General features: G+C 42.6%; 1 protein-coding gene across 3 annotated transcripts in view; it reads right to left on the reverse strand.

Annotated features, from left to right (window-relative positions):
* The window catches only part of setd4 (SET domain containing 4), a 31,141-nt gene extending 12,931 nt beyond the window's left edge, over positions 1-18,210 (reverse strand). Inside the window, exons 1-6 of one of the 3 annotated variants that reach the window (XM_072585607.1) lie at positions 17,817-18,210; positions 11,992-12,087; positions 10,327-10,364; positions 8,538-8,626; positions 3,839-4,268; positions 1,594-1,768 (exon numbers count right to left, since the gene is read on the reverse strand). In XM_072585607.1, coding sequence (XP_072441708.1) covers positions 1,594-1,768; positions 3,839-4,268; positions 8,538-8,626; positions 10,327-10,364; positions 11,992-12,087; positions 17,817-17,904 — 916 coding nt within the window. In that variant the 5' untranslated portion in view covers positions 17,905-18,210. The remainder of the gene's footprint in view (positions 1-1,593; positions 1,769-3,838; positions 4,269-8,537; positions 8,627-10,326; positions 10,365-11,991; positions 12,088-17,816) is intronic. The other 2 variants (XM_072585609.1, XM_072585608.1) reach the window with 2 other exon arrangements.
* Positions 18,211-18,711: the final 501 nt, after the last annotated feature.

Below are 18,711 nucleotides of genomic sequence, written 5' to 3' on the forward strand. Positions count from 1 at the left end.
TCCATAGCAATCTGGTTGACTCTTACTTGCCCTCTGAATGATCTACCAAATCACTCGTGTCAAGGGCAATTAGGGATGGACAAGAAAAGCTGGTCTTACCAGCATCCCATGAAAGAATAAAAGGGAAAAAGACCTCCTCTCTGCCCTAAAGTACTAATCTCAGGAATCCACTGTGAAGTGAATTCTTAGCTTCTGACTTGCTCTTACATATTCATATGCCTCATCCAGTTCAGATTCTGATCTATCCTTAGGGTTACCTTTGACCAGAAACTGAACAGGACGAGATGTAAACGTTCTGCAACTATAGGAGTAGATCAGAGACTACGTAGGAATCCTGTGGCTAGTAACTCACCTCCTGACTCTCCAAAGCCTGTCCACCATCTACAAGACACAAGTCAGGAGTAAGATGGATTACTCCGCACAGGGTGGGTGAAGCTCCAACAACATGCAACAAGCTTGACACCATCCAGGACAAAGCTTGATTGGCAGCACACCCAAAACATTCACTCAGTCCATGACTGACATTCAGTAGCAGCAGTGTGCATTATCTACTAGAGGCACTGCAGAAACCCACCGAGGCTCCTTACTGAGCACCTCACAAAGGCTAGGGGAGGAAGTGGCCTGGGTGTAATGTCATGACTAATCCAGAACCTGGGCTAATGTTCTGGGGACCTGGTTTTGAATCCATGATAGATAGTGAAATTTGATTTCAATAAAAATGTATAACTTATTGCCAGTGTTGTAACTAATGTCAATTGTTGTAAAAATCCATCTAGTTTACTAATGTCCTTTAGGGAAGGAAAGCTGCCATCTGGTATGGCCTACATTTGACTCCAGCTCCACAGCCAAGTGGTCAACTCCATACTATCCTCTGGTGGCAATTAGGGATGGACAATTACTACACGACCTGCAAGTTCCCCTCCAAACCACTCACCATCCTAACTTGGAAATACATCACCATTCCTTCACTGTCAATATCCTGGAACTCTCTCCATCTTGGCATTGTGTGTGTACCTATACCAAATGGACTGCAGCAATTCAAGATGGCAGCTCAGTACCATCTTATCAAGGGCAATAAGGAATGGGCAATAAATGCTGACTTTGTCAACAACCATCCCATGAACAAATTTAAAAAGGTCCAAGAGATTCCTGAAACATTGCCAAGCTGACAAATCAGGTTGGAAATACAAATTTAAACAATCCCTCCTTGTTGACAAAGTGAAGACCTCAGCTACACCCATCCAGAATTTACTGTTTAATGAAGTCAATGCTTATTGAATGAGGTAGAAATCATTTCCTCCATCCCATGGATTTCCCATCAGTTAAAGTTGCCCACAACAGGCTTGTTCTTAAACATTTTCTGGTGGCTCAATTCAAAGTATCTTTTACAGATAGGGAGAGAAGTATTCCTGTTCTTCCAACCCGAGGTGCAACTGGCAAACTGGAGAAGAGGCAACAAGTAACTCAGGAGATAGGGAATCTAATAGCCACCTCTGGCATAAAATGGTCCACGTTGTAAAATGTTACAGATAACTGGAGAAGAGACCAGTCTGAAGTGCAGCCTGCCTTTCAGCTGACTTGGTGTAGCCTCACCTTTATTGACATATACGACATTGTGTGGATTGCTGTTTGTGAGAAATCCGTACTCCAGCAGGAGCCGCTGGTTGTCATGTGGGCCGTAGCAGATGAAAACCTGCTCATACCGCCTGCACTTTGTCACTGTTCGGATTTCATAATGTTTGCTTTTCTGGTTGAAAGCAGCTGTTACCTGCAAGTATAGAAATAAGAGTTAAACCCAATTTAAATTAACTCCTGATGTCAGCCCCTTGTTTAACTCTCTCCATGGCCTCACCCCTGCCCAATCTCTGTAACCTTTACACAGTTGTTCTCAGTCTGGCATCTTGGAATGCCAGCTAATGTTATCAATGTACAAGGCATATCGCAGGCAGGAAGCTGGTTTGATAGATCATATTTTTGATTTGTTTTGGATTTAACAAAGTTGTCCCTTGCTGTAACATAGACACACAACGCTGCAGATTTTGATTTCATGATCAAACTCAACCATCCAGGTCAAGGCAGTCCATTTGATTGGCACCATACCCATCACCTTCGCTATTCACTCACTTCACCCTTGACACACAGGCAGCAGTGGGTACCATTTACAAGATGCTCTGATATAATCTTACTGAGCCTTTTGCAAAAGCAGCTTCCATTACCTGCAACTTTTACCAGCTGGAAGGAGAAGGGTAGAAAATGCCTCAGAAAGTGCAAGTTTCACAACCATTCTGTTTTGTGGAACCCCCTCCCTAACAGAACAGTGAAGGTCCCTCCCCCAGATGGATTGTCGCAGTTCAAGCCACCACCACTTTCTCCAGTTCAATCTGGAATGGGTAATAATTTCTGCCTAGCCAGTGCTGCCCATATCCCAGGGACAAATAAAAAAAGTACACCTTTGAAATCCTCTGTCAAACCTCTCTCTTGAGCCATGATTTTAGACTCTCTGCTTTTACCTTTTCCTGTGGCCATGATGTGAAGGTGCCGGAGTTGGACTGGCGTTGACTAAGTCAGAAGTCACCTGATGAAGGAGCAGCACTCTGAAAGCTCATGATTTCAAATAAACCTGTTGGACTGTAACTTGGTGTCATGTGACTTCTGACCTTTTCCTGTGGTCAGCATCTACTTTTGTCTGATTAAGATTCCGTGAGGTTTTTCCACGATACAAAAGATGCGCGTTGCTGCTGTTAAGCCCCTGAACTTTGCTGCCTTTACGACATACCTAAATCCTTTCCCCTCCCCCATCCCCTTCATCCTTTCCTCACATTGAGATCTCCTGGCGAGAAAGCAGAGCAGCAAGAGGAGAGAGAGCTCAGTACCTGCTCCCTTCCCAGCTCTGAAAACAGTTGCTAGGAGAACATTAATCAATAGCTCAGGTTGGCTCTGAATCAAGTTGTTCCTTCCTGTGGGGAATGATATTAACATTTCGCTCCTGTCAGAAGAATCTGCAAAGCGTTTGGCGAGGTTGTCAACTGAAGGTATGAGGAGATAGAAAACAATATGACGAGATGACAAAGTAGAACAGCAGGGAATGTAATACAAATCTTAAAATGAATGCAGGAACATGTATGAAAGAGAACTGAATTTGTGCTTTGACTGCAATGTTATGTAGAGAGGAGTGGGCGCCAGTGCATATTTGAGTAGGTCATTCAAAATAATGCAATTAAACCAGTTCTTTCCCCAGCTACTGTCAGTTCTAAAGAAGGACACGAAACATTAACTCTGCTTTCGCTCCACACATACAGCCAGACCTGCTAAATTTCTCCAACAATTTCTGTTTTTGTTTCAGATTTCCAGCTGGAAATCAACAATGTGAACATCGGATAAAAGCAAATTACTGCGGATGCTGGAATCTGAAACCAAAGGAGGAAACGCTGGAAAATCTCAGCAGGTCTGGCAGCATCTGTAAGGAGAGAAAAGAGCTGACGTTTCGAGTCTAACTGACCCTTTGTCAGCTTTGACAAAGGGTCAGTTGGACTCGAAATGTCAGCTCTTTTCTCTCCTTACAGACGCTGCCAGACCTGCTGAGATTTTCCAGCATTTTCTCTTTTGGTTTCAAAAATGTAAACTATGATCCCAGACTGGGAGAGTGATGACGGTGTATGGAAAAAGAGGAGCACAATACTTTTAAAGATTAAATTCAATTCACTAAACTTCAAAGCAACCACCACTGTTGACATGAAGCATGAATGTGTAACATTTGTCAAGAGGCATGTGCTAAAAGGTTGATGGTGTATCCTAACCGGAGGGCGCTAGCCTTTTAGACTTGAGCCTGTTTTCTCACCTGAGCAGAGGGACTGTGATTCAGGAGGTCCAAATATGGTGCCAAGGCATAGACATTTGGTTCTTGGGTCAAGAACTCACTCTGCTTATGCTCCATATAAATCGTCCTGGTATTGATACTGCACCAAGCCCAGCGGAAGGTGTCATAAGTAAAAACTTTCTCTACAAGCTCTGAAAATAAGGGTTGCAACGAACCAAAGAAGCATTTCGAAGCAAGGTACAGCTGCTGAACCATTCGCTTTTGCTCATGAATCCTCTTAACCAGTGGGCTGGGAAACAGCTCAATTACTTCCTCTGGCAAATAAACTGGGCATGTGTATGTCTTTGGTAACACATCAATATAGGGCTTCCAAGGAGACCGGCTCCCAAAATGTCTCTCAGCAATGAGAAAAGTACACAAGGCTTGGAGGGGAGACAAACAAGGCTTCCACCTAGAAATAAATAAATGAAAATTTTAACAATACAAATGCATCGTGCTATATAAAAGAAGCATCAATTTCCAAAGGTGCAAGAACGAATTTAAATAATGACACACACTGTTATGATTTGTTCCAGCACCAAAAGAAAAGTACAATAGGAAATTTATAGAATCCATTTAATTTTGCAGCACTGACGGTGACAATTTTGATCCATGATATGTGTCAGCTCCCTGGAAGAGGTATTTCATTTGTCTCATTTCCCAGCGTTTGCGTAGCAAGTGGAGGATTTTTATTTAAAAAGACATATTAAAACTTATTAAACCTATTCATTATGAAAAGATAAAGTGATTTAGGAATATTGTTGACCAGGTTGATCATTACTAGACAAAGAAAATATCTTTCACATTTCAATAATGGCTGTCTTTTTAAAAAGATAAAATTAAATGGCATCGATATTTCTGTGCTTGGCATTGCTGAGTAAATTGAAAGCTAGTTGAATAGCCAACTGCTGATCCTGTTCCTATGATCTTTTCAGAACCTTCAAAAGGCACCTACTTATGCAAAAAACAAATGTAAGTGTCTTATTACATCCACTGGGTTCATCCACTAAACTTTAAGAGTCATGTTTGACCTCAGAATGCATCCTGTAAGGCCTGCATACAAACATGAGGCTCTTTAACTTATTTACACTTTTTAAAAATTCATTCATAGGATTACAGCACTGCTGATTAGGCCAGCAGTTAATAATATATTTAAATGGGCATTTAATATTGCCCATGCCCAAGTGCCCAGAGGGCAGTTAAACGTCAATGACATGGCTGTGGGTCTGGAGTCACATGTAGGACAGACCAGGTACAGATGGTAAATTTCCTTCCGTAAAACAGATGGGTTTTTCCAATAATCAACAATCATTTCACGGTCATCATTAGACTCTTAATTTCAGATTTTGTATGGAATTAAAATCCTGCCACGGCAGGATTTGAACCCGAATTTGAACCTGCGCCTCTGGAATAACAGTCCAATGACGACACCACCAGGCCATTGCTTCCCCATAACTAGTTCCTACTTTATGATCTGGCCTCGACTCACTCAGCTTCATTGAAGGATTTTACTCATATTTTAGAACACAGAACATTACAGCACAGTACAGGCCCTTCAGCCCTCGATGTTGTGCTGACCTGTCATACCAATCTGAAGCCCATCTAACCTACACTATTCCATGTACGTCCATATGCTTGTCCAATGACGACTTAAATGTACTTAAAGTTGGTGAATCCACTACTATTGCAGGCAAAGCATTCCATACCCTTACTACTCTCTGAGTAAATAAACTACCTCTGACATCTGTCCTATATCTATCACCCCTCAATTTAAAGCTATGCCCCCTCGTGCTCGCCGTCACCATTCTTGGAAAAAGGGTCTCCCTGTCCACCCTATCTAACCCTCTAATTATCTTGTATGTCTCTATTGAGTCACCTCTCAAGCTTCTTCTCTCTAATGAAACAACCTCAAGTCCCTCAGCCTTTCCTCATAAGACCTTCCCTCCATACCAGGCAACATCCTGGTAAATCTCCTCTGCACCAAAGCTTCCACATCCTTCTTATAATGCAGTGACCAGAACTGTACACAATACTCCAAGTGCAGCTGCACCAGAGTTTTGTACAGCTTAACATAATCTCATGGTTCCAGAACTCGATCCCTGTATTAATAAAAGCTAAATCACTGTATGCCTTCTTAACAACCCTGTCAACCTGGGTGGCAACTTTCAAGGATCTGTGTACCTGCACACCGAAATCTCTCTGCTCATCTACACTACCAAGAATCTTACCATTAGCCCAGTACTTTGCATTCTGGTTACTCCGATCAAAGTGAATCACCTCACACTTGTCCACATTAAACTCCATTTGCCACTTCTCAGCCCAGCTCTGCAGCTTATCTATGTCTCTCTGTAACCTACAATATCCTTCATCACTATCCACAACTCCACCGACCTTAGTGTCGTCTGCGAATTTACTAAACCACCCTTCTACGCCCTCATCCAGGTTTATAAAAATGACGAACAGCAGTGGACCCAACACTGACCCTTGCGGTACACCACTAGTAACTGGACTCCAGGATGAACATGTCCCATCAACCACCACCCTCTGTCTTCTTTCAGCAAGCCAATTACTGATCCAAACTGCTATATCTCCCACAATCCCATTTTTCCGCATTTTGTACAATAGCCTACTGTGGGGAACCTTATTGAACGCCTTGCTGAAATCCATATACATCACATCAACTGGTTTACTCTCATCTACCTGTTTGGTCACCTTCTCAAAGAACTCAATAAGGTTTGTGAGACATGACCTATCCTTCACAAAACCGTGCTGACTATTCCTAATCAAATTATTCTTTTCTAGATGATTATAAATCCTATCTCTTATAACCTTTTCCAACACTTTACCAACAACTGAAGTAAAGCTCACTGGTCTATAATTACCAGGGTGGTCTCTACTCCCCTTCTTAATCAGGGGAACCACAGTCTTCTGGCATTATTCCTGTAGACAATGACGATTTAAAGATCAATGCCAAAGGTTCGGCAATCTCCTCCCTGGCTTCCCAGAGGATCCTAGGATAAATCCCATCCGGCCCACGGGACTTATCTATTTTCACACTCTGCAGGATTTCTAATACCTCTTCCTTGTGAAACTCAATCCCACCTAGTCTAGTAGCCTGTATCTCAATATTCTCCTCGACAGCATTGTCGTTTTCTAGAGTGAATACTGTTGAAAAATATTCATTTAGTGCTTCCCCTATCTCCTCTGACTCCACACATAACTTCCCACTACTACCCTTGATTGGCCCTAATCTTACTCTCGTCATTCTTTTATTCCTTAAATACCTATAGAAAGCCTGAGGGTTAACCCTGATCCTATCCGCCAACAACTTCTCATGTCTCCTCCTGGCTTTTCTGAGCTCTCTCTTTAGGTCTTTCCTGACTACCTTGTAAATCTCAAGTGCCCTAACTGAGCCTTCACATTTCATCCTAACATAAGCCTTCTTCTTCCTCTTGACCAGAGATTCCACTTCCTTCGTAAACCACGGCTCCCGCGCTCTAAAGCTTCCTCCCTGCATGACAGGTACATACTTATCTAGGACATACAGTAGCTTTTCCTTGAATAAGCTCCACATTTCTAATGTGCGCATCCCCTGCAGGTTCCTTCCCCATCCTATGCTTCCTAAATCTTACCTAATCGCATCGTAATTGCCTTTCCCCCAGCTGTAACTCTTGCCCAGTGGTATACATCTATCCCTTTCTATCACTAAAGTAAACATAACAGAATCGTGATCGCTATCACCAAAGTGATCACCTACTTCCAAGTCTAACACCTGACCGGACTCATTACCCAGTACCAAATCTAATGTGGCTTCACCCCTTGTTGGCCTGTCTACATACTGTGTCAGGAAGCCCTCCTGCACACACTGGACAAAAACTGACCCATCTATAGTACTCATACCATAGTGTTCCCAGTCAATATTTGGAAAGTTGAAGTCCCCCATGACAACTACCCTGTCTCTCTCACTCCTATCGAGAATCATCTTTGCTATCCTTTCCTCTACGTCTCTGGAACTATTCGGAGGCCTATAGAAAACTCCCAACAGGGTGACCTCTCCTTTCTAACCTCAGCCCATACTACCTCAGTCGACGAGTCCCCAAACATCCTTTCTGCAACTGAAATACTGTCCTTGACAAACAATGCCACACCCCCCCCAGGTTATCCATTAAGATGTGACAACTGTCTTGTTTGCACTAACTCCCCTTCAGCACACAAAGAGTAACCACTTAGTGCCAGAGCAGGCAAAGGATGCTGTCTTTTGCTCCCTCAACTGTTTTGTTTCAGGAATTCTGTGAAAACATCTCAGTGCATAGCATGAACCTCCTAAGCCCAAGCTCCCCCACTCCTTTCCAGCCCTCTAACCAGTCTTAATACTTGTTGGAATTCTCAAAGTCCCTTCCTCAGAATGTAGGTGCAAGATGAAGTTGGAGTTTATTTACATACTTGACTGCAGGTCTCTTGTCAAGGCACAACGATTAAAGAGTTGTAACCTGTGCTCTTTCAACCCCATCATCCAATGAAGTTGTGCAAAAAAATATATTCAAGAATAAAATATTGTATAACATCTATCATCATCGGTTGGATTACATTTTGTGTCCATTAAGAGAGATCATCTGCTTTTTAAGAATAAGACTTTCAGTGGATTAATACAACAGAATCTAGCACCATGGACATAACTTACCTCTTAATGTATTCACCCATATAACTCCTGAGGATGGTGTTGGTGGTGAGCAGACATTTCTCAGGTAATGCAATAACAAGATCTCCCGGCTAAATAAGAAACCAATATTAAGTCGGTTTACGTTATATGTATTGCTTCTTCAAGGACAAACCCAAACAAGAGAGAATCAGGACTGAAATTTAAAACAATTAATCTGCTATAATTTCCAACACAAATTGGAAAATGTGTGTTAAAAAGAGATCAAAGTCTCACCAGCACAAAACAGCATTTCCCAGGGAACAAAGTGACTTTTTCAGAACTCTCCCTGTACCATTTGTCCCCGACACCGTGATGAAAGAGCAGCCCAATCACACAATTAACTCTGTCCCATTCACTGCTATTACAGAGGAACCTCCATTATCCCAATGACACAGGCGGGGTGTATTTTGTTAAGATAATTGAATGTTCAGATAATCAAATGTTCGGATAATACAGTTTACCCAAGCACTGGGTACCTGGAGATCTTGTGCAGATAATCCGAAACTTGGATAATCGACACTCAGATAATCGAGGTTCCTCTCTATTGAGGTGTATCGGGGCCAAAAGGAAAAGAGTAAACTGAACAACAGGCCACTTCACCTGAGACAACAGGTCATTTAAAATCCAAAAGGTGACAGGGAAGGAGGTAAATAATGTGATCTCTATAGAGACCGATAACTTTTCAAAATAAATTCACACTTTAATAGTTGAAAGACACAACAAAATTTAATCTTTTAGGATGCTTACTGTAACAAAAGAATAAAAGGACCACTTAATAAACACTACTTTTGAAACCAAAGCACCCAGAAAATACCCTCTTATATTTCGCACAACCAAGAAAATACATTCCATAGGTATATGTTACATTGTTCCTTAAACAACATTCAATTCTCCCAAAGTTATTCCAAAATTATTTTTCTCCTGAGGGTTTATTTCCATTACTTTCCTGACAACTTCCGCAGCTCTGTAACTTTCAATCTTGAGGTGGGAAAACAAACAACCTTTAAAAAGTACCTGGATGAGCCACTTGAACTGTCTTAACATTCAACACACGGGTGAAGTGCTGGGAAGTAGGTTCTATTAAGGGTTTAGAATAATTTTTGTTGTTATAGACTCAATGGGTTGAGGGGCTTCTTCTGTAATAAATGATTCTATGATTTTCAGGACAATCCTTAACATTGAGGTCATTTGTCCCCAGCACAAGCTTAGCAAACTTTACAACTTCATTTTAACTCTTCACAAATTTATAGTCTCAATTTGAGCATGAGGTTCCACCCATATTCGAGCACAGTGATTAATACAGACTTTCTGCCTTCAGCTCTCCCCATCTCCAAATCTGGCAGACTATCACACTTGCAAGTGATATTTTAGAAAAGGCTGCAACCTGATTCCTACAATGACTAGCTCTGCATCCTATTCCATGGTACATTGAATCACATTGGCCTTGTATCCAGGTGGAAATGCTGAAGCAACTCTCTTTCACCTTTGGAACTAAACAGATAGTTCAAAGCACAACTATTGACAATCTAATATGTTTGACACTTGCTACCCAATGGCATCACAACTGCCTTCACCAGTGTCTTCAAGTATGAATATTTTATATCAATTGTCCCAGTAAAGCAATCCAGACCTTCTTTTAAGCTTGAACAGCCTCATCACCCAAGGAGAGAGCAATCAGCACAGGTCACACAACCTCCTTCATGTCACATGACTTTTGAAAGTACAATCCCAGAAAATGATGATCTTCTAATTCCTCATTCAAATCACTGACCTCAAGTGCTTTTCTGGTCATTAATCCTCTGCCAATATCTAAATGAGAAAGAATGGACATGAATATTATTTATTCTTTGGCAATGTTCAGAGAATGGTTCAAAAATGTATTATTCCTTAATTTTGTCTTATACAGATAGATTACCAACAATAGCAACATTTACATAACATCATTAACAACTCAAAATGAACACCACTATGAATGTACGAGTAATTGCGTGTGCAATAACCTCTGTGAGCTATAACCTTGGGTCACATGTCTTCAGAGATCTGCAAAATCATCAGATTCCTTTACTGTTGGCTTGGCACTAAATTAGTTCTCCTGCAGGACACTAACTATGAAAAAAAAAATCTGCAACTAAGCACTATTTTCTTTTGGGTAAATTAGGCTGTCTTTCAGAAGTTCTCAGCTGTATGTACCAATATTTAACCACTTCTAAAACAAATATATTTGAAAAGAGGCCCTATCGACTTTATGGAGAGGATATCAGCAGAGAGCTCGGAGCAACTTTGAAATGGTAATAAAATTACAACACAAAATGGTGTGGGCCTTGTTACTCAGAGATGAGAGTGAAAACACGGAGACACGCTGACATTTTAAATGGAACACTTATGGAATTCACACAAGCACTATGTCTGTCAATATGCCTCTACCGATCTGTGACTTTGTAAAGCGTATATTTTAAAATAATTACTTTAAAGATATGAATCTACATAATCAAACAACAGTGGAAAAACACAGCTGTCACTAATTGCTTTTGAAAGTACCAAAGGTCCATAGGCACAAAGGTGCTTTCAAAACAGAAATGCCAATTTAATTTTCACTGTTTATTTCCATCAGTCTCAAGAAACAAATTGTGAGTTTATCAACACCACACACTAGCAGTATTTAAATGTGCTTCACCATTAGATATCAGACATGTGATGACACATCTCTGAAGCAGATGGGACTTACATCCAGGTCTGCTGGCTCAGAGACAGGGACACCACCACTGTGCTTCACTATTAGATATGTTATTACATATTCTGGAGCAGATGGGACTTAAATCTGAGCCTCCTACCTCAGAGGGAGGGACACTATCACAGCACCTCTACAGCCCCTCAGAATGCGGCTGAATGTTTTTCTTCCCCATGTATTTCTGAATCAATTACCATTTTAGATGCAAGGGCAGTGAGGGGCAATGCAATGACAACAAACGTGAGAGAAAGGGAGGTGACTGGATCAAAATGGAGTTGGAGTGGGAAATAAGGAATTCTACCCCACACAGCGCCCACTTCGCTCAAAGGGAGACTGCAGCTGAATGGAATCAGACTAAACTGTCAACACATGAATCCAATTTGCTCAAAGGGGATCTCACGAGCTCAGCCAATATTTATTGCCCGTTCCCAGTTGCCCTTGGGAAGGTGTGGGGGAGTTGTCTTTTTGAACTGCTGTAGTCCTTTGGGTATAGAATGGTGGTTAAGCCTAATTTGTTATTTGTGCAGACAAACACAGCTAAGTAGGAAAGTATCCCTCGCACCAAAATAAAATGACAGGATTACATCCAGGTAATACTATCACACAATGAAATGTTGTAGCTGTGTCCCTACCTCATTTGTGCAGCGCCTGTTTAAATAGTGAAGGAAGCTGGGGAGGGATGCTCAAAAAAAAGATGAAGTCTCCTACCTGGAAAATTTGCTGGCACCAAATAGAAGCCATTGAAGCCCTTCTTTTTCAGCCACTTCCTCAGCTGCACAAAATCTGGTTCGTGACTAATGTTGGCTGTGCAAAATTGACAGACTTAATTACAATCTTACAGGCTATTCCACTTAATACTCTACATCTAACTCATTGATCTGGATGGAGCTAAATCAATACTGAACATAAATGTGCACTCTCTTCCAAGTACCAATGTAAATTTCTTCACTGCCCTTCCTCTGTTAAAGATTGCAACTCAAACTGGGATATAATTCCACAGAACAGGCAAGTGCCCATTCTGCCTTCACCACCCTGGGCTATATTGGAACTGCATGGTTGTAACCTGTTTCTGCAAGGCTTTTAGATACCTTTTCCACCCCTCTAGGACTCTGCCTGACTCCACTGATACCTAAAGATTACCACCAATGCCTCGACAATATTGAAAGCTATCTCCTTCAGAACCCTGGGGTGTAGTCCATCCGGTCTAAGTGACTGTCCTAGGGAGTGTTGCTGAACAAAGAGACCTTGGAATGCACGTTCATAGCTCCTTGAAAGTGGATTCGCAGGTAGATAAGATAGTGAAGAAGGCGTTTGGTATGCTTTCTTTTATTGGTCAGAGTATTGAGTACAGGAGTTGGGAGGTCATGTTGCGGCTGTACAGGACATTGGTTAGGCCACTGTTGGAATATTGCGTGCAATTCTGGTCTCCTTCCTATTAGAAAGATGTTGTGAAACTTGAAAGGGTTCAGAAAAGATTTACAAGGATGTTGCCAGGGTTGGAGGATCTGAGCTATAGGGAGAGGCTGAACAGGCTGGAGCTGTTTTCCCTGGAGCGTCGGAGGCTGAGAGGTGACCTTATAGAGGTTTACAAAATCATGAGGGGCATGGATAGGATAAATAGACAAAGTTTTTTCCCTGGGTTCGGAGAGTCCAGAACTAGAGAGCATAGGTTTAGGGTGAGAGGGGAAAGATATAAAAGAGACCTAAGGGGCAACTTTTTCACTCAGAGGGTGGTAAGTGTATGGAATGAGCTGCCAGAGGAAGTGGTGGAGGCTGGTACAATTGCAACATTTAGATGAAATTAGATTAGATTACTTACAGTGTGGAAACAGGCCCTTCAGCCCAACAAGTCCACACTGACCCTCCAAAGAGCAACCTATCCAGACCCATTCTCCTACATTTACCCCTTCACCTAACACTACGGGCAATTTAGCATGGCCAATTCACCTCACCTGCACATTTTTGGATTGTGGGAGGAAACCGGAGCACCCGGAGGAAACCCATGCAGACACGGGGAGAATGTGTGGAGTTTGCACAGTCAGTCGCCTGAGGCGGGAATTGAACCCGGGTCTCTGGCACTGTGAGGCAGCAGTGCTAACCACTGTGCCACCGTGCCACCCATGTGGCATGTGGATGGGTATAAGAATAGGAAGGGTTTAGAAGTGGGCCAGGTGCTGGCAGGTGGGACTAGATTGGGTTGGGATATGTGGTTGGCATGGATGGGTTGGACCGAAGGGTCTGTTTCCATGCTGTACATCTCTATGACTTCTCCACCTTCAGATCTTTCAGCTTCCCCATTGTAGTGATGGCCACTACACTCATCTGTGTCCTGAAAGCTTGTACTTCCAAATAAACCTGTCGGACTATAACCTGATGCTGTGTGAGTTTCAGCCTAATAATATCCTTCCTATAGAAGGTGACCAGAATTGAATGCAGTACTCCAAATGTGGCCTTACCAATGTCTCGTACAGCTGTGACACAACGTCCCAACTCCTGTACTCAATGCTCTGACCGATGAAGGCAAGCATGCTAAACGCCTTCTTCACCAGCCTGTCTACCTGTGGTGCCACTTCCAAGGAACTATGAACCTGCACCCCAAGGTTTCTCTGTTTGACAACATTCCATAGGGTCCTACCATTATCTATATAAGTCCTGCCCTGGTATGTCTTACCAAAATGCAACACCTCACATTTATTTGAATTAAACTCCATCTGCCACCCCTCAGACCATTTGCCCATTGATCAAGATTCCATTGTACTCTTAGATAACCTTCTTTACTGTCCTCTACACCACCAATTCTGATGTTTTCTGCAAATTTACTAATGATGCCTCCTATATTCTCATCCAAACTGTTCATATAAATGATGAACAACTGTGGGATCTAGCATTATCCATGTAGCACACCAGTGGTCACAGACCACCAGACTGAACAATAACCTTCTACTATCACATTCCATCTCCTCCTGTCAAGCCAATCTGGTATCCAATTGGCTAGCTCCCTCTGGATCTCATGTGGTCTAACCTTATCAACCAGTCTACCATGTGAAACCCTCGTCAAAGGCCTTGCTAAAGTTCATGTAGACAACGTTTACCGTTATAGAACGTAGAACACAGAACATTACAGCTCAGTACAGGACCTTCGGCCCTCAATGTTGCGTTGACCTGTAGAACCAATCTGAAGCCTATCTATCCAACACTACTCCATTTTCATCCATATGAGTATCCAATTACTTTTAAATGCCCTTAAAGTTGGCAAGTCTACGACTGTTGCAGGCAGTTGCGTTCCATGCCCTTATTACTCTCTGAGTAAAGAAACTACCTCTGACATCTGTCCTATATCTTTCACCCCTCAATTTAAAGCTACGTCCTCTCATGCTAGTCATCACCATCCCAGGAAAAAGGCTGTCACTGTCCACCGTATCTAACCCTCTGATTATCTTATATGTCTCAATTAAGTCACCTCTCAACCTTCTTCTCTCTAATGAAAACAGCCTCAAGTCCCTCAGCCTTTCCTCATAAGACCTTCCCTCCATATGAGGCAACATCCTAGTAAATCTCTTCTGAACTCTTTCCAAAGTTTCCACATCCTTCCTATAATGCGGTGACCAGAAATGTACGCAACATTCCGAGTGCGGCCGCACCAGAGTTTTGTACATCTGCAGCATGGCCTTGTGGCTTTGAAATTAAATCCCTCTACGAATAAATACTAACATACTGTATGCCTTCTTAGCAACCCTATCAACCTGGGTGGCAACTTTCAGGGATCAATGTACGTGGACACTGAGATCTTTCTGCTCATCTACACTACCAAGAATCTTACCATTTGCCCTCTACTATCACATTCCATCTCCTCCTGTCAAGCCAATCTGGTATCCAATTGGCTAGCTCCCTCTGTTTATTCCTGTTGCTCCTTCCAAAGTGAATCACCTTACACTGTTCCGCATTAAACTCCATTTGCCACCAGTCAGACCAGCTCTGCAGCTTATCTATGTCCCTCTGTAACCTGCAACAGCCTTCGGCACTACCCACAACTCCACCAATTTTAGTGTCATCCACAAATTTACTAACCCATCCTTCTATGCCCTCATCTCGGTCATTTATGAAAATGACACACAGCAGTAGTCCCAAAACAGATCCTTGCAGTACACCACTAGTAACTGAACGCCAGGGTGAACATTTTCCATCAACCACCACCCTATGTCTTCTTTCAGCTAGCCAATTTCTGATCCAAACCACTAAATCATCCTCAATCCCATACCTCTGTATTTTGTGCAATAGCCTATTGTGGGGAACCTTATCAAATGCCTTACTGAAATCCATTCTGCTTTCATTTATATTTTTCATCATCTCTTAAAAAAAACTCAATCAAGTTTATGAGACATGATTTCCCACACACAAAGCCATGTTGACCATCCCAGATCAGACCTTCCTTTTTTGAATTCATGCAGATCCTGATTTTCAGAATTCCCTCCAACAACTTACCCACCACTAACTTCACCTTCTTGGCTTTTCCTTGCAGCCTTCCTTAAATAATGGCACAACATTAATCACTCTGCAGTCTTCTGGCACCTCAACTGTGGCTATTGATGATACAACTATCTCAACTAGGGGGCCCTGCAAAGTCCTGCGATACTCTTGCTTAGGTCCCACGGATTTAGCTTTATGCATTTTAAGACCTCCAGCACCTCCTTTTCTGTAATGTGGACTCTTTTCAAGACATCATTATTTATTTCCCCATGTTCCCCGCTTCCATGTCTTTGTCCATTTAGGATCTCACCTATCTCCTGTGATTCCAAATATAGATGACTTTGTTGATCTTTAAGGCATTTCTTGCTATCGATCTAATTTCATTTCTTACTAACAAAACAACCCTGCCCATGTGCCTATCCTTTCAATAGGACACATGCCCATGAATATTTGATTCCCAGCCCTGATCCCCCCGCAGCCACATCTCTATGATACCCATGACATTGTACCCGCCCATTTCAATCTGCGCTACAACCTCATTGCCCTTGTTTTGTACACTGCGTGCATTTAAGTGCAACATCCTCAGTCCTGCATTGGCTGCCCTCCCTTCTCATAGTTATTCGTTTATCTGCTGTGCCTTAAGTTAGATTCCTGCACTTTCCATACTCTCCAACATATTACTTGTTCTAGAAACTTTAATACCCTCTCCTGAGCCCTCCCCCTCTTTTAAAATCTTTGTGACCTTCATTTACCTCAGTTTGTGCCTCAGGTCATTGACCTTATTTGAAATGCTTTGTACATTAAAGCCTTGTTTGTTCTCTTAACAGTTTTCTCTGCACTTTTATGATTCTTTGATACAACATGACATTCACACATACTATCCCTTCCTTTTACATTCCAGTTACAGACAACCCCATCAGTAACTAGCAACCCTACCTTCTCCTTAATCTCTGATTTTATAATTTTCCATGCAGGTGAACTCCCACCCCCACTATTTAGTTCAAAGCCCTAGATGTGAGATTCACTAGTAAGCACACGTTCCTAATGAAGGGCTTATGCCCAAAACGTTGAGTCTCCTGCTCCTCGGATGCTGCCTGACCTGCTGTGCTTTTCCAGCACCACTCTAATCTTGACTGGAATGACAACTGAACCATCAATTTCAATGTGCAATATCAACCTGAAAGTAAAATCCCTTCTTGGATGAAGGTTTTTTTTTCCTCCATTTCCTCTAAACTGAAGAGATTAGGTTTTTTTTTAATTCATTCACAGGGTGACAGCATCACTGGCTCGGTCAAAGGAGTCAACTATAGTGGAGCCAGTCCAGGGAAGGGTGACAGTTTCCTTCCCGAAAGGACGAGTTCAGGCAAACCATGCAGCAATTAAAAAAAAATAAAAGCAACGTGCACAACCTTATTCATGAGAAACTTTGTGCGACTTGCAGTGTCTAAATGCTGCCTCTATCCTCATGAAAATTTTATAATGCACCAAATTTTTGATACGATTTCTAAATGGTGCGGTTAACTGATTTCAGTCGACGCATTCCAATTTGGGCAATGTTTCAGAGTCAGGGACAAGAGGTGATTTTCAAATTCAAGGTCACTTTTTAGTGACGTCTTTCTTTCAAAAATGATCCCAGAAAAAAAAACACTAAAACCTCTGCTGTGTGCTGGTCCGAGCTGCATATTTCACAATTGAGCTCCAGTACAATTTGTACAATCGTTTTTAGGCATTGGTTTTTTTTTTGTCCTTGTCTTTTTCTCCCCCTCCTCTGCACTGGGGAGGGGTGTTATCCTGATCTCTCAGCTTCATGCATTTGGAGCTCCTGTGTTTCAGGTCTGGTTTGGGACTTGCCAATAGATGGCGATCCTCCTCTAGCCCAGAGCTTGAAGGAAGTCAGACGCAGCGAGAGACATGCTGGAGTGGCCTGCAGAGCTGCTTACTCCCACTGGCCTCCTTCTCCTCTGCTGAGCCAGCGGGAGAAGCTGGATTCCACCCCCTCCACCCCTCCCAGCTCCGCTCCCGAACCATCCCCCGGGACGCGGCTGTCAATCTCGCCCGGCTTTTACCTCCAGTCTCCACCGCGTGTGTTCCCAGGCTCACGCTACCTTTCCGCCTCCTTCTTCTATAAGCCCGGCCTTTCCTTTTGGACATCATTCACATGCATAAGCACAAAATGCAAAGATATCAATCTTCTCTGGGCGTTTTCCGGGGAAAAAAACCCCAGCGATTTTTTTTTAAAAGTGACTAAAGTCACTTTTGCACAACTCTACAGCAATGAAGTGTAATAGAGTCCGCCCCTCTCTGGCTACGTTAACCCAGTCAGCTTTCACAATGCACTGATCAAAACAAAGTAAACGCACAACCGGACAGGTTTTTGCAATTAGATCCAGATCAGTCTCTGATACCAGTCCCAGGTTTACCCCTCCTGGGTCCCCGTTTCCGTTCCAAGGTCGATTTTGCCACCAGATGATGCCTTTCTTAAAGGGGTACTGCCCCCTAAAGGAGGAATCGTGTGCACTCTCCAGGAAAGAGCACAAGCAGACTGTTTGGGTCTTGACCACACACCCATTCGTCAGCATGCCTGCTTGGAACACCGTCCTGGGGGAAGTCAGAGCCATCTCCATCTCCACCATGCAATTACAGATAGTGGCAAGGACCTTACGATGACAGAGGGCCTACAGCCTTATGGTTACCCCTCTGACAGTGTGGACACTCCAACTGATGGCTTTCGTTTTTTAAAAAAGGATACAGCTGCAAGGCCACCCTCCTATGAAGGCGTTTCATATGCCCCACTGTTATGAACCAGACCAGGCCCCCTTCACTGGCCGAGAGTTAGTCTAGACCCTAACTCTTTCTTATTTTAAAGGTAAAATATAAAATATAAAGTGTTCCAGATGTGATGTATCTGGTCACACTACTCAATATTAGGAAAAACACAATTTATTAAAACACTATAATTAA

This window comes from Chiloscyllium punctatum, chromosome 15 (genome assembly GCF_047496795.1).
Source record: "Chiloscyllium punctatum isolate Juve2018m chromosome 15, sChiPun1.3, whole genome shotgun sequence".
Lineage (NCBI taxonomy): Eukaryota > Metazoa > Chordata > Chondrichthyes > Orectolobiformes > Hemiscylliidae > Chiloscyllium > Chiloscyllium punctatum.